Source organism: Lutra lutra, chromosome 2, assembly GCF_902655055.1.
Source record: "Lutra lutra chromosome 2, mLutLut1.2, whole genome shotgun sequence".
NCBI lineage: Eukaryota > Metazoa > Chordata > Mammalia > Carnivora > Mustelidae > Lutra > Lutra lutra.
Window position 1 is genome coordinate 198,456,765 of NC_062279.1, and position 16,442 is coordinate 198,473,206.

General features: G+C 37.8%; 1 protein-coding gene across 1 annotated transcript in view; it reads right to left on the reverse strand.

Annotated features, from left to right (window-relative positions):
* The window catches only part of SULT1B1 (sulfotransferase family 1B member 1), a 28,808-nt gene extending 12,366 nt beyond the window's left edge, over positions 1 to 16,442 (reverse strand). The window contains exons 1-3 of the mRNA XM_047719453.1: positions 16,206 to 16,442; positions 8,783 to 8,969; positions 8,380 to 8,508 (exon numbers count right to left, since the gene is read on the reverse strand). Coding sequence (XP_047575409.1) covers positions 8,380 to 8,508; positions 8,783 to 8,930 — 277 coding nt within the window. The 5' untranslated portion in view covers positions 8,931 to 8,969; positions 16,206 to 16,442. The remainder of the gene's footprint in view (positions 1 to 8,379; positions 8,509 to 8,782; positions 8,970 to 16,205) is intronic.

The window sequence follows — 16,442 nt, forward strand, 5'->3', positions numbered from 1 at the left end:
AGGGGCATCTAGGTGGCTTGGTGTTGAGTCTGCCTTCAGCTCAGGTCATGATCCTAGTGTCCTAGGATGGAGCCCCGCTTTGGGCTCCCTGCTCAGTGGGAGGCCTGCTTCTCCCTCTCCCACTCCCCCTGATGTGTTCCCTCTCACTGTGTTTCTCTCTAAATAAATAAAATATTTTTAAAATAAATCTTTTAAAAATAAATAAATAAAATAAAATGTTCTATATAATGTTTACTTTTGTTACAGTCTATTTACTTGTTTATTTATTTGTTGTCAGTTCCCATGCTTCTTCCCCACCCCACCACCAGCCCCAAACACACACACTAGAATGGAGATTCCACAAGAGCCAGGATGTAGCTCATTTTGAATGTTCTGTAGAGAACAATGCATAGCACATAGTTGTATTAGCATGCAGTTGTATTAGAAAGAATCTCTTAATTTTAATGTGGATAGAGTTGACTAATTTAGGAAATAAAGGTCAAGGATGCTAGTTAAATTTGAATTTCGGGTAACAGATACCTTTTAGTGTGAATATCTTCCATGAAATATTTGAGATGTACTTGGGTTAAATAAAATAGTTAGTTATCTGAATTTCAAATTTAATTGAGTATCTTGAGTTCTATCTGGAAACATTAATTACATACCTATAAAATTCCACCAAGTATTTTATTATGCAACTACTAATCTGGCAACTACAGCCACTTCATCTAGCATATAGAAATGAGAAATCATCATCTTCCACAACCCACTATTCCTCAATGCCCATGACATGAACTTTTACATTTTTTTAAATGAAGTTTTCCCCTTATCTTTTGTTCCCCTTCACTCCCTCAACTTCATTGAAAGGTTCCTCAGACTCCAGGTTGTAATTGTTTTGCCATGTAAGGTCTTTAACTCTTTACTGCACAAATATGAATGTTAGGGATATGAAATGATATTATACACATTCATATTTAATTTCCAGAGTGAATCTGAGTGACAATTTACCTTCTTTTACCTGCTGAAACTCACTTACTCTCTGGTGATACTACTTTGATTCTATCAAATTTTCATTTCCTTACTTTTTTTATGACTCTCGAGTCTTATCACATTCTTGCATTCACTTTGTTTGCTTGTCCCAGAATAATTATTTTAGCTCCAAGATTCATCATTTGCACTGACTTCAGGCAACTACACAGAAAGAATGACACCCTCTCAGTTGGTTCTTCTCTGCCTATGGAAGTAACAAGCTCTGGTAGGGTAGGAAATTTGGATTCTGCTCTTTAAATTGATAAAAGCATTCATCACCATACTTCCACCTTCCTATCCCAGTTTCCAGCAGCATTTGAAGGCCAGGACTCACTTCTTGAATTCTTCTCACTTGCCTACAGGACACCATACACTTAATTTTCTCTTAGATCACTGAGTAGTTCTTAAAAACTATAAGCCCTACATGATCTGTCCCTGTCTAGTCTCCAGTTGGTTTTTGTTGTTGCTGTTGTTTTTTTGTTTTTTGTTTGTTTTTAAAACTCACTTTTCCCCTTTCGTTGTTGTTTGGTTCCTAGACTACACCAAGGTCTTTTCTGCTTCTAGGCCTATATACCTAATGCTCACCTTCATGAAATATGTTTTCTCCAACTATGTGCATGAATCTACATCTCAATTCAGAGTAGATATCCTTACATATCCACTCTAAAGTAAACAATTTGTTGTCCCCTATTCTTTGGATATGTGAGCCCAATAATCACATATTATTGGTTTATTTACTTATTTAGTGGCACAATATTACTATAAACTCCTTGGGGGTAGGGCATTGAATTTACTAATCATTTTATATCTAACCTATAGCACAGTGCAAAATTTGGAAGCACTTAATAAATATTTGTGGAATGAAATATAAATTGTATTAATAATAAATTTATGTTTGAGAGTTGTTGGTACTTCCTTACTTATCTAACTACAGCAGTGTTCTAAATTAGAAATTTATTAATCTAATCTACCACATTCTATACAACAAAAGTCAGTAAAAGATAGGAACTTTTTTTAAGTTATTAACCAAATTTTTAGTTATTTTCTACAACAAAACTCTTTCATCTTAGGTCATCATACCTGGATATACAATGAATTAAACTACAGTTTCTCTATACATCTCGGTGATTGTACTGCTTACAAACTTCCATTTTATATTACCAAATTGACTCCATTTTCTTTGAATGTAAATCATAAATACAATAATTAATATGCTACATAAATAATATTATAGGGAGGAGACAAGATAGTAGAAGAGTAGGAGACCTTGTTTCATCTGGTCCCTTGAATTTAGTTGGATATCTGTCAAATCATTCTGAACACCCATGAATTCAGCCTGAGATGTAAGAAAATATATCTCAAACTCTATAAGTAGAAAAGCAACTGCTTTTTCCATGGTGCGAGGTGTGGAGTGGTGAATCTGTGGGGAGATATTGGAAGATAAATGGAGGGGAGGAGGAGTCTCTGTAAGTAGGCCATGGGAAAGTGATGATAACACTGGAGGGCAAAATCACAACTCCTAGAAATCTACACCAGTGAGACATCCTTTCTGAAAGGGGCTCAGGGGATAAAAAGGGCAGAATTCTAGGTAGGTCACTGTGGTCTCGGGATTCCAGGAGACAGAATGAACAGGGGTGCCTAAACCAGCAGGTACCCAAGCATTGGAGGGGAAACTGGTTACAGTCAGCAAGCCCAGGAAGGGATTTTCAGCTCAGGTCACCATAAGCCCCAAGGGGGGCCAATCAGGTGACCACTTTCTGCCTGAGCACCCTGAAAAGGATTGGAACTCATAAGCCATTTACCATTCCCTGGGAGGGATGAAATGGCTGTGCCCACTACTGGGCAACAGCTCTCAGGGTTGTGGTGCCCCAGAAAGGACAGTAGGGTGACACCCAGCCATGTCCTGGAAGCAGCAGAGCAGGGTACACGCATGATCCCACAACAGCTCACAGTTCCAATGGACAGTAGCCCCAAAAGGAGTCCCTGGGACTCCCCCAGGGGGGATTACAGTAGGCTCCTACCACAAGAGTCTGTGGAGTTTGGCACAAGCAAAAGTGAAAACTATTTGTCCCAGAGTATTTATTGAAGAAGTGGGAATGCGATCTTTCAGCTCTGAGTCAGAGATCTGGGTACGGCCATTTTTACTCTGATCCTCTATAGAGGTGCAGAGAGCCTTCAGGGAACAAAAGTAACACAAAGGACCAGCTTACACTGAGCCCAGACCCCTGGCAAGGGGTGGGGCAACTCTGCCTGGGCAACCTGACACCTGAAAAACAGCATAGCAGGCCCCTCCCCCAGAAGACAAACTAGAAGAATAGGTGGACAAGTTTGTGGATCCCACAAGACCGTAAAACTCCAGTGCCAGGGAAAACAGTATATTAAGCTCTTGGTGTTTCTCACTATTTGTTTATCTTTCAGTCTAAATTTTTCCATTTCTTCTTTTTTTTTTTTAATCATCTTCCCATTTCAACTGGATTCTTATTTTACCAACTTATGTTTCTAAGTCAGTTTTTGACTTTTATTTTTCACATCTACATTTTATAGATATATGCTTCATTTTAGTCTTTTTTCACTCTATTCAATTTTATACACACACACACACACACACACACACAAGTTCTGCTTTCTTTGTAACTTTAAGATGTAGTGTCTTCTAACACACCAAACAAAATTCAATCAGGAAAATGTAGATCACCTGGCTTTGCCCACCCAATGAGATTATAGTCTCTCTCCCCATGCTCTTTTTTTTTTTTTTTTTTCGGTTTTGGTTTTATTTGTTTTTCTGTTGTGGTTTCCAACCATTTCGGATTTGTCTAGGATGTACGTTCTGATCAAAAGACACAGGGTATCAGGTCGGATTAAAAAAAAAAAGATCCATCCATACACTGTGTACAAGAGACTCATTTTAGACCTAAATACACTTCCAGACTGAAAGTGGGGGGTGGAGAACCATTTACCACACTCATGGATCTTAAAAGAAAGTTGGGGTAGCAATCCTCATATCAGACAAATTAGATTTTAAACCAAAGACTGTAATAAGAGATGTAGAGGTACACTATATCACATTTAAAGGGTCTATCCAACACAAAGATCTAAAACTAATGATTGTAAATATTTATGTCCCTTACATGGGAGGAACCAATTATATAAGCCAATTAATAACCAAAGTAAAGATACACATTGATAATAATACATTAATAGTAAGGGACTTCAACACCCCACTCACAGCAATAGATAGATCATCTAAGCAGAAGATCAATAAAGAAACAAGGTCTTTGAATGACACACTGGACCAGACGGACTTCACAGAGATATATAGAACATTCCATCCTAAAACAACAGAATACTCATTCTTCTCCAGTGCACATGGAACTTTCTCAAGAATAGATCACATAATGGTTTGCAAATCAGGTCCCAACTGATACCAAAAGACTGAGATTATTCCCTGCATATTTTCAGAACATGATGCTTTGAAATTTGAACTCAATCACAAGAGGAAATCTGGAATTTCCTCTTGAAGTTTAAGGAGTATCCTGCTAAAGAATGAATGGGTCACCCAGGAAATTAAATGAGAAGTTAAAAAATTCATGGAAACTAATGGGAATGAAAATACATCAGTTTAAAACCGCTGGGATACAGCAAAGGCAATCCTAAGAGGAAAGTACATGGCAATACAAGTCTCTCTCAAAAAATTAGAAAAACCCCAAATACACAAGCTAAATACACACCTAAAGGACCTGGAGAGAGAGCAGCGAATAAAACCTAAACCCAGCAGAAGAAGAGAAATAATAAAGATTAGAGCAGAAATCCAACAAAATAGAAACCAGAAGAATAGTAGAACAGATCAAAGAAACTAGAAGGTGGTTTTTTTGAAAGAATTAATAAGATTGATAAACCTCTGGCCAGACTTACCCAAAAGAAAAGAGAAAGGACCCAAATTAATAAAATCATGAATGAAAGGGGAGAGATCAAGACCAACACCAAGAAAATACAGACAATTTTAAGAGCATATTACAAGTAAAACAGACCAATCAACAGCAAGGAAATTAGAGAAATAATCAAAAACTTCCCAAAAAAAACAAGATTCCAGGGCCAGATGGCTTCTCGGGGGAATTATACCAAACATCTAAAGCAGAAATAATACCTATTTCTCCTGAGGCTATCTCAAAAATAGAAGTGGAAGGAAAAAGTACCAAACTTGTTCTATGAGGCTAGTTTTGCATTGATCCCCAAACTAGGCAAAGAGCCCATCAAAAAAGAGAATTACAGACCAGTATCTCTGATGAACATGGATGCCAAAATTCTCACCAAGATACTAGCCAGTAGGATCCAACAGTACATTAAAAAGAATATTCATCATGACCAGTGGAATTTATTACTGGATTTCAAGGGTGGTTCAACATTCACAAATCAATTAACATGCTAGATCACATTAATCATTAATAAAAGAAAAGTTAAGAACCATATGATCCTCTCAAATAATGCAGAAAAGGCATCCTTTTTTGATTAAAACTCTTCAGGATATAGGAATAAAGGGAATTAATCTCAGTGTCATAAAAGCCATCTATGAAAAGCCCACAATGAATATCATTCTCAATGGGGGAAAACTGAGAGTTTTTCCCTTAAGGTCAGGAACATGACAGGGATGCCCCCTCTCACCACTTTTGTTCAAAATAGTACTAGAAGTCCTAGCCTCAGTGATCAGACAATAAAAAGAAATAAAGACATTCAAATTTGTAAAGAAGTCAAACCTCACTCTTCATAGATTTCATAACATTCTATATGGAAAACCCAAAAGACTCCAGCCCAAAATTTCTAGAACCCATATGGAATTCAGCAACGTGGCAGGGTACAAAATCAATGCACAGAAATCAGTTCCATTTCTATACACTAACAATGTGACTGAAGAAAGAAAAATTAAGGAAACAATCCCATTTATAATTGCACCAAAAACATAAGATACCTAGGAATAAAACTAACCAAAGAGGTAAAGGATCTGTACTCTAGAAACTACAGAACACTTATGAAAGAAGTTGAGGAAGACAAAAGAAATGGAAAAACATCCCATGCTTGTGGATTGGAAGAATAAATGTCATGAAAATATTTATGCTGCCCAGAACAATCTTCAATGCAATCTTTATCAAAATACCATCAACATTTTTCACAGAGCTGAAACAAACCTAAAATTTATATAGAACCAGAAAAGATCATAGGAATACAAATAGCCAAAGGAATGTTGAAAAAGAAAACCAAAGCTGGTGGTGTCACAATGCCTGACTTCAAGCTATATTACAAAGCTGTGATCATTAAGACAGCTTGGTATTGGCACAAAAACAGACACATAGATCAAAGGAACAGAACAGGGAACCCAGAAATGGACCCTCAACTTTATAGTCAACTAATCTTCAAGAGAACAGGAAAGAATATCCAATGGAAAAAAAGACAGTCTCTTCAATAAATGGTGCTGGGAAAATTGGACAGTGACATGCAGAATAAAACTGGACCATTCTCTTACACCATACACAAAGATAAACTCAAAATAGATGAAAGACCTAAATATGAGACAGGAATCCATCAAAATCCTAGAGGAGAACATAGGCAGCAACCTCTGTGGCCTCAGCCAAGCAACTTCTTACTAGACATGTGTCTAAAGGCAAGGGAAGAGCTCGCTTCGGCAGCACATATACTAAAGGCAAGGGAAACAAAAGCAAAAATGAACTATTGGGACTCCATCAAAATAAAACATTTCTGAATGGCAAAAGAAATAGACAACAAAACTAAAAGGCAACCTATGGAATGGGAGAAGATACTTGCAAGTGATACAACAGACGAAGGTCTGGAATCCAAGATCTATAAAGAACTTCTCAAACTCAACACCTGAAAAACAAATAATCCAGTCAAGAAACAGGCAGAAGACATGAACAGATACTTCTCCAAAGAAGACATCCAAATGGCCAATAGACACTTGAAAAAATGCTCCACATCACTTGTCATCAGGGAAATACAAATCAAAGCCATATTGTGATACCACCTTACACCAGTGAGAATTAACAAAACATGGAAAACAAATGTTGGAGAGGACGTGGAGAAAGGGGAACCCTCTTATACTGTTGGTGGGAATGCAAGCTGGAACAGCCTCTCTGGAGGTTCCTCAAGAAGTTAAAAATAGAACTACCCTACCACCCAACAATTACACTACTGGGTATTTACCCCAAAGATACAGATGTAGTGAAAAAAAGGCACCCCTAGGTTCATAGCAGCAATGTCCACAATAGCCAAACTGTGGAAGGAGCTGAGATGTCTTTGAATAGATGAATGGATAAAGATGTAGTTAATATATACAAAGGAATATTACTCAGTCATAGAGAAGATGAATACTTACCATTTACATCAACATGGACAGAACTGGAGGGTATTATGCTAAGTGAAATAAGTCAATCAGGAGCTCCAGGGGTGCAATGAGGGAGCAGGAGGCTGGCTAAGGACAAAAGCTGGCACCTTGTACCCCCTCTCCACCCGCTTCCCTTGGTAATATGTATAACATTCCTCAGGCACCCCTGACCGCCATAAACGAGAAACAAATAGTTAACTTGCAGAGATCACAATCCTGCAAGTCAGGAATCTCCCAACTATCTTGATATTAATGGCTTGCCAAAAGACAACCTTGATCAAGCCTCCCGCATCCCGGCACCTTGTAGGCCCTCTTTAGCATATGAAAGTTCCATTGAAACCTCCCTTTCCCTCACCTTCCCCCAACTGCAGGGTACATGGCCTGCCGTCCCTCACAACCCGGGGCAGCTGCAGCTCTTCCTGACCATGGGTCCTGCCCTGTGCTTTCATAAAACACCATTTTGCACCAAAGATGTCTCAAGAATTCTTTCTTGGTCATCGGCTCCCGACCTCACCCCAATGAACCTCACCTGTGTTCTAGAACTTCATCACTTATACAAAGTAAGTCAATCAGAGAAAGACAATTATCCTATGGTTTCATTCATATGTAGAATATAAGATACAGCACAGAGGATGATAGGGGAAGGGAGAGAAAACTGAATGGGAAGAAATCAGAGAGGGAGACAAAAATGAGAGGCTCTTGACTCAGGGAAACAAACAGCGTTTCTGGAGGTGGGGTAGGTGGGGGGATGGGGTAATTGGATGATGGGCATTAAGGAGGGCACCTGATGTGATGAGCACTGGGTGTTATAAGCAACTAATGAAACAGTGAACACTAAAACGAGAAATAATGATGTAGTATATGTTGGCTAACTGAATTTAAATTAAAAAGAAAATTTGGTTTTGAATTTTAAAAAAATAATAAAAAATTTAAAAATAATAATATTATAAAATTATAATTCCCAAGTAGTTTAAAATTACCTGAAGTTCTTAGTCCAGGGACGGCCATTTCCAACATTGGCACTTTAACTGTTATAAAATCCCTCTTACATTTTTCAACATCTCCATTATTTAGAACCATGTCCACAATTTCACTAGCCCAAGTGGTACCTGCGGTGAAAGGCAACAATTTTTAGAAACCATCACTTGAATGAGGGGGGAGAGGGGAGTCCCTACAGGTAGTCTGCCATCTTAATACATTCTATTAGAAACTTAATTCTGCAATTTCCCTTTCTGTGCCCCAAATGCTCATTTTAAACATACTCAAAAGTATATGGCTAGACTGGCTGATAGGAATATTAATTTTATTTAGGATGATAATGATTTTGTAGAGAGGAAACAAAGACTGAAGCCAGATCTGCCTCTGCCAGTCCACAAAACTCACCTGATTTGGGGTAAGTGGCTATCACGATGTCTTCTGGCCTGCTGTGGAACTGTTCAATCCTTTCCCAGTTGTTTGCAAAAGCATAGGTCATGGGATAGCCATGAATCAGCTTCAGATTTTTTCTGAGGACATCTTTTGGGGAAATCATTTTGGTACCAGGTTGTACAAATACTTAATAGGATATTTTCTGACAGTCCAATCATGGGAAAATAAAGAAGGTCAAAATCAGAAACGGAATAACTAAGGCTGTTCTGAAGACACTATTACTCAATGAGAGTGAAATTGCCCTTTAACACTCAGCATGCGGAGATCTAAATACAAAGGGCATTTTTGTGGGTATAAAGTTGTAGATTGCAAGAGCAGCAACTGGCTCAGTGACAAGCAGCACAAAGGTCTTGACTGGAACTTTTTTACAGAAATGAAACTTCACATCTTAGAATTGAAAATCAGATTTTACAGAAATATGCTAAGAATTATCTGGACTTAAGGCAAAATAAACTACCATTCATCATTACACTTCCATTGTACCTCATTTTTCCTTTTTTGGAAATCCAGTGTCCTTCTTACCTTTGTTCTTCTATACAGAATGATGAGGGAACAGAAGGCTGGCTGAGGACAAAGCAAAAGGCTGACACTTGCAACCTCCCCCGACCCCCACTCCTGGGTGGGACATATGTGACATTCTTTAGGAATCTCCTACCCATCCTACCCATCTTAATGTTAATACCTTACTAGAGGGCAAAACGACCTTCCTAATGTCAAGGCCTCTGGTATCCAGTATCTTCGTAGGTCCACTTTAGCATGTGAAAGTTCTATTGAAACCTCCCTTTTCCTTACTTCCCCCACCCCCATGGTACATAACCAGCCACCCCTCACAACCCCAGGGCAGCAGCTCTTCCTAACCACGGGTCCTGTCCCCCTGCTTTAATAAACCATCATTTTGCACCAAAGATGTCTCAAGAATTCTTTCTTGGTCACCCCACCAAACCTCACCTATATTCTAGAACTTCATCATATAACACATTTGTTTTCTCTGCTTCTAAGATTTTCTTTTTCTTTTTTTTTTTTTATTTGAGTGTAGTTGACACACAATGTTACATTATTTCAACATAGGTGTACAACATAGTGATTCTACTTCTCTATACTTAGCTCTGCTCCCCACAGGTGTAGCTGCCATCTGTTAGTGTACAACATTATTATAATATCACTGACTATATTCCCTATGCTGGGCCTTATATTCCCATAACTAAGATCACTGGTTTTTGTCAATAGAATTATCATCTGCATTAGTGTGGTCATTTTCACAAGGGGTGTGTGTGTGTGTGTGTGTGTGTGTGCGCGCGCGTGCATGTTTCAGATTTACTGAGCTTCTTGGAATTGTGGCTTTAAAGTCATGTCTTCAAATGATTTTTCTGTCTCTCTTTCCTTCTGGACCCCTGGCCACATACAGTTATTCATAGCTCACTGATGCTCTATTCCTTTTTAAAAATCCTTTTCTCTCTTTGTGTTTCATTTTGAATAACATCTATCATTGTGCTTTCGTGTTCACTACTAACCTATTCTTCTGCAATGTGTAATGTGATGTTAACCCCACCTACTGCATGTTTACCTTAGACCTAGTTTCCCCCTCAGGATTATCATTTTGGAAATGATTATATTTTTGTTCTCAACTTTTCATGCATATTGAATACAGTTATAATTCCTGCCTTAAGGCCTTTATTTGCTAATTCCATCATCGTGTTAGTTCTAGGTTGCCTTCTCAATTGAATACATTTTTTTTATTATGTTTTTTTTCTGCCTCTTTGCATGCCTGATTATTTTTTATTGGATGTCTTGTCTTGCCTCCTTGAAGTGTGGCCTGGGAATTCCTTCCAGGCAGTAATCTGGGGAAATCATATAGCTCAATTTTTGTTTGTTTGTTTCCTATCCACTATCTTTCATTTGGTTGCTTCATGCAAAATGTGAATCTAGTTCCTGTTATTCTATCTTGCTTAGAAACTATGATGATTAATTTTATGGATCAATTTCACTGCACCATGAGATGCCCAGATACATTTGCTTAGGTATTATTCTGAGTATGTCTGTGAGGGTGTTTTTGGAAGACATTCATATTCAAATTGGTATATTGAGTAAATCACATTGCCCTTCTTAAAGCTGAAGGCCTGAATAGAACAAAAGCCTGACCCTCTCCCAAATAAGAGAGAATGCTTCTTTCCTGATGGTCTTTGAATTGTGACATCAGCCTATTTCCTGTCTTCACAATGGAACTAAAACATTGACTTTTCCTAAATCTTGTACCTGACAGCTTTCAAACTAAAACATCAAATCTCTTGGTTCTTAAGCCTTCAGTCTCAGACTGGAACTAAAGCATCAGCTGTGCGGGATCCCCAACTTGCCAACTTATCCTGTTGGATCTTCAACCACATAAACCAGATATAATAAAGATATAACAAATTCCTTTATACACACACATACAAAAATACACATATAATGTACATATATATATAATATATATTATATAATGTACATATGTATATATAATAAAAATTGCTTTGCAAACTCTTTGATTAACAATTATTCTAATCATAATCATACTAATAATACTAACTCTGAATTAGAATCTCATTGCTAAGTCTTCCAAAATTTTTGAGTCATGGGAGGAAGCTCTATTATTATTCTCTATTCTCTAGAGAAACAGAAACAATATTACATAGTATGTATATACATGCATGTATGCATACATATGTATGTATACATAGAGAGAGAGAGAAAGAGAGAAAATTTATTATAAAGAATTGGCTCCTGTAATTATGAAGGCTGAAAATTCCCCAGATGTATAGATGGCAAACTGGAAACCCAGGATTGCCAATAGTTTAGTTCTAATCTGAAAGCCAGCAAGTTTAAGACCCAAGAACAACCAATGCTTCAGTTTGAGTGTGAAAGCAGAAAAAAACTGATGTCTCAGCTCCAAGTCTGACAAGATGAATTCTCCCCCATTCCCAGGAAGGTCAGCCTTTTTATTCTATTCAGGCTTTCAACTGATTGGATAAAGCCCATTCACATTAGAAAGGGCAATTTGCTTTATTCAGTCTGCCAATTTAAATGTTAATCTCTTCCAGAAATACCCTCACAGACACTAGAATAATGTTTGGCCAAATACCTGGGCTCCCTGTGGCCCAATAAAGTTGACACATAAAATTGACCATCATGGAGAATGACTCATTGTTTATTTTTTCCACTTCATCTCTACTGAACTTTGTAATTGAAACTTTGCTTTTACTATTATTTCTCATTTTACAACCCTCCTCTCAACATACATAGATTGTAAACATCCTAGAAACAGGAAGAAATGTAAAATGTAGAAGTTAAAGCATTCTTCATAATCTACTGTTCCATTTATTTCTGAGAACCTGTCAGTAAACAATAATACATAATATGTACTACATATGAGTAGAGTTTGAGTTAATAACAATTTGAATTATATAATATCTTAGATGAACTCTCATTACTGCTAGTAAAATAAGTATAACTGGGCTTCAAAGATTGCCACCCAGAGGTTTTATCCCATAAATATTTTGTAAGTAATTTGGTGATTTCAAAATTCCTTGGAGGTATTTTAAACAGTGATTGTACTTATTAAGCTTTCAATATTTACTTGTATAATGGGAGCTACAAACAAAATCACTAATTTAAAAGCTAGGTGCTGCTTAAACTGTTATCCCTAAAATTAGTTTGTATAGAAAGAGGAATGTTTTTGATTAGGAAAATCTTGTTGATACAACAGCCTGGTGTTTTAGAGGTAACTCTTCTACACATTCTCTAAAAAACATTCTAGAAGAGAGAAATTTGGACAAAGATTTCTTCATTTTACGTTGTAAGATATGCATTGTATATCATAATTTTATATCTTATAATTAATATGAATGCACCAAAAATGTGTGTCTTTTTGTTTCCCCAGTAAAAGTTATTAAACCATGGGTTTCTTTCTTTTTTTTTTAATATTTTATTTATTTACTTGACACAGAGAGAGAGATCACAAGTAGGTAGAGCAGCAGACAGAGATAGAGGGGGAGGCAGGCTCCCCCACCCCGCCCCCGCCAAGCAGAGAGTAATGCGGGCTGGATCCCAGGACCCCGAGATCATGACCTGAGCCAAAGGCAGAGGCTTAACCCACTGAGCCACCCAGGTGCCCCAAACCATGGGTTTCTTTAAACATAAGGCATCTCATGCTAGAAAAACAGTAAAAATAGTTCAAATTTTGCACCCTTTTTACTCCTCATAAAGTAAAGGAGCTGGGTCCTTCCGAGGCTTGAAGAAGAACACATTGATGGAATAACAGAGGCTCTGCGCAGGAAGACACACATAAATTTAGAGCAGGCAAGTTTCTGAAGTGAGATGCTGATGAAAGCTGAGTGGCCAGGGCATTTTAGGAAAATTATATTAAATATTCCATATTAAATGTTTGCCTTCTGTATGCTTCTTAATTATCTTCTGTTTTGCAGTGAATGTCTTGTTGCCTTAGCAGTCCCTTGCTGGCGCAAGGGCAGAGTCTAGTAAAAGAAATTCTCCAGCATGAGTTACTATGGAATATTTCAGCAGCCTCAGGAAGGAAACAAATAATGTGGTTGGTCAGGAACCCAGCAGAAGCAGGAAGTGGAAAGAAGTGAAATTGAGTCTGTAAGCTCTGTACTTCAAATAAAGTAAATGTTGAATGAACTGAATGAGTGAATGATTGAACTTGCATATCCCACTCAGAACCTTCTAAGATCTTGGGGACAGTGTTACCTCCCAGTTTGGAGATATATATATATACATATATGTATATATGGATATATGGATGAGGGACAGCAGAAGTCAGCATAGTATATTTGGATATTAGATTGAGTTACATACAATAAGTGAAACAGTTTTCCTTGAAACATTTTGTTCTACTAATTTTTTAACTGTTTCTTCACAGATTATATAAACATAAATATTGATCCCAAATATCATTTGAATGCTTTTATATTCTGAATTAATTGAGGAAAATGCATGAGGCTCTCTTTCTCTTCTTTGGCTCCAGAATAGAAAATTCAGTAGTGATATAATTGCACTAAACAGCTCTTACTCTACATACAGATTATTAGGGGAAAGCAAATAAATACAGAGCACACAGTTCCCATTTTTATACTGTCTGCTACAAATCATGTGGACAGATGTGTTCCCCACTTAGTGGGTGGTTAACGTTATTTTATACATTTATAACATCATTCCTGGGTCCGTTCGTGTCTTCACTCATCCTTTTTCATTTCTTTATTAATTTTGATTTATTTGTACTATTGCTTTATATTTATATAATCAGTTTACAATTGCTATTCAAATATAGTTCATGCACAAGCACCATGTACTATTGGAATTACTTGAGAGCTTGTTAGAAAGGCAACATCTCAGGCCCCAATCTAGAATCGGAATTTACATTTTAACCAAGTCCCCAAGTAATTGCCATGCTCAAGAAAAGTGGAAAGCATGACTTTAAACCACTTTTCATCTACTCTTTAACAATGTAGGGTATATATAAATGATTTATCAAAATGAATTAACGTCTTCTAGAAAATAAATTGTATTGACTGGGCTACCCACTCTGATGATAAGTCTTACTTTCATCTTGTGGATAAGATTAAGGAACAAGTTCAGAGTCTGCTCAAAGGCACACAAGTGTGTGGCAACAAGAAATAGACGAGTTTCCCAGCTCTGAGCCACTTGGTCATAGGGCAAATCTACCATGGGTGGAATTGCGCCAGAGTCAAAGTGTCTGTGATTTTCTCTTATCAAATTAGGGTGTTCACAATTTGTAAGGAAATTTTACTTTGACAAAGCAAACTTCCTTGAACAAAAACCTCAAGCTTTTCATGATGCAAAAATGTTGTCAGAGAAGCATGGATATGAGTAACAAGATGAAAATAAGGCAGCTGATTCTGAATACATCCTAGTCACATCTGGGAAGTGGGTGTAACCGATTCAGGAATCTAGGAGCAGTAGTCCTGATTTGCACTTGTCCTGACCCATGGATGATGAGTTCAGAATTACATGGGGAGACAGATGAAAATGGGTAAGCCTGGAAAACATAACATAACTAGTGTCACTGAGCCAGAAACCTTGCAAGATGGTTTATGAGGGACATTTAAAAGTATAAATATTAGTTTATATATATCTTTTAAATCCTACCCCAAACTGACAGTTTTATGTGGTTATATATGATAGGCTACATGACACCACAGGTCTTCCTAGTTGAGTGATAGGCTGAAAATTACAATGTCTAGAATTGGCTTCTAAAAAGATCAATGGTAAAAAAAGAAAAAAAAAAAGAGAGAGAGAGAGAGATGAAAACACCCCTCTTAGGAAAAACTAAAGGAGATACTTGACATTAAAACCAAATGGTTAGGATACCTGGGTGGCTCAGGCAGTTAAGTGTCTGCCTTCAGCTCAGGTCATGAACCCAGAGTCCTGGGATCTAGGCCCATGTCTAGCTCACTGCTCAGTGGGGAGTCTGTTTCTCCCTCTGCCCCCGCCCTGCTTATGCGCACCTTCTATTTCCCTCTTTCTCTTTCTCTCCCTGTCTCTCAAATAAATAAACAAAATCTTTAAAAATTTTTAAAAATAAAATAAGTAAAAAAAAAAAAAAACTGAACGGTTCTTTTAATGAGAAAAGAATATCTTTTAAAAGATTTTATTTGTTGGGCGCCTGGGTGGCTCAGTGGGTTAAGCCTCTGCCTTCGGCTCAGGTCATGATCTCAGGGTCCTGGGATCGAGCCCTCCATCGGGCTCTTTGCTCAGCAGGGAGCCTGCTTCCCTTCCTCTCTCTCTGCCTGCCTCTCTGCCTACTTATGATCTCTGCCTGTCAAATAAATAAATGAAATCTTTAAAAAAAAAAAAAGATTTTATTTGTTGATTTGACCGAGAGAGACAATCAAGAGAAGGAACACAAGCAGGAGAGGGAGAAGCAGGGTCCCCACAGAGCAGGGAGCCCCATGATGTGGGGCTCTATCCCAGGACTCTGGGATCTTGACCTGAGCCAAAGGCAGACCCTTAAACGACTGAGCCACCCAGGCACCCCGAGAAAAGAACATTTCTTCCATTTTTTTTCACTCTAATGAAGTCCAGTTTTATTCCTTTATGAGCCTTATAGTTTCATAAGAAGACCCCCAATCCTGACATGCTTCAGAAAAGTCCAACTGAACCTAGGAAAATGAAAGTGATCACGGAAAGCCTGATAGATTGTTCACAGCATAAACAATACTGAGTTTCCTGTGGGAAAATTGGAATTAGGCAAAAGCATTTAAATCGCAAGCTTGTGTTCAAAACTGAAATCACTCGAGAAGCCCAAATGTTCTGCACATGCCAGACAAAAACTTCAATAAAAGAGATTTTAAAAAGCAAAATTTACCTCACACTTCAATCTCCTTCTTCAGTTTTCATTTTCAGCCAGTGGTGCTGGTGTTGACAAGAACCCTGGGAGCTGGTGGGAGTCCCTGGAAAGCAGGGCCAGGGGAGACTGGGGAGGCTCACTTCTGTCACCAGGAGAAAAGTAAGTTCAGGATTTGATCTGAGAGTAGTAATCAGTGACTTTACAGACAGGTAAGATATAAAAAGGTGAACTATACACACATGCACACGCATAGAG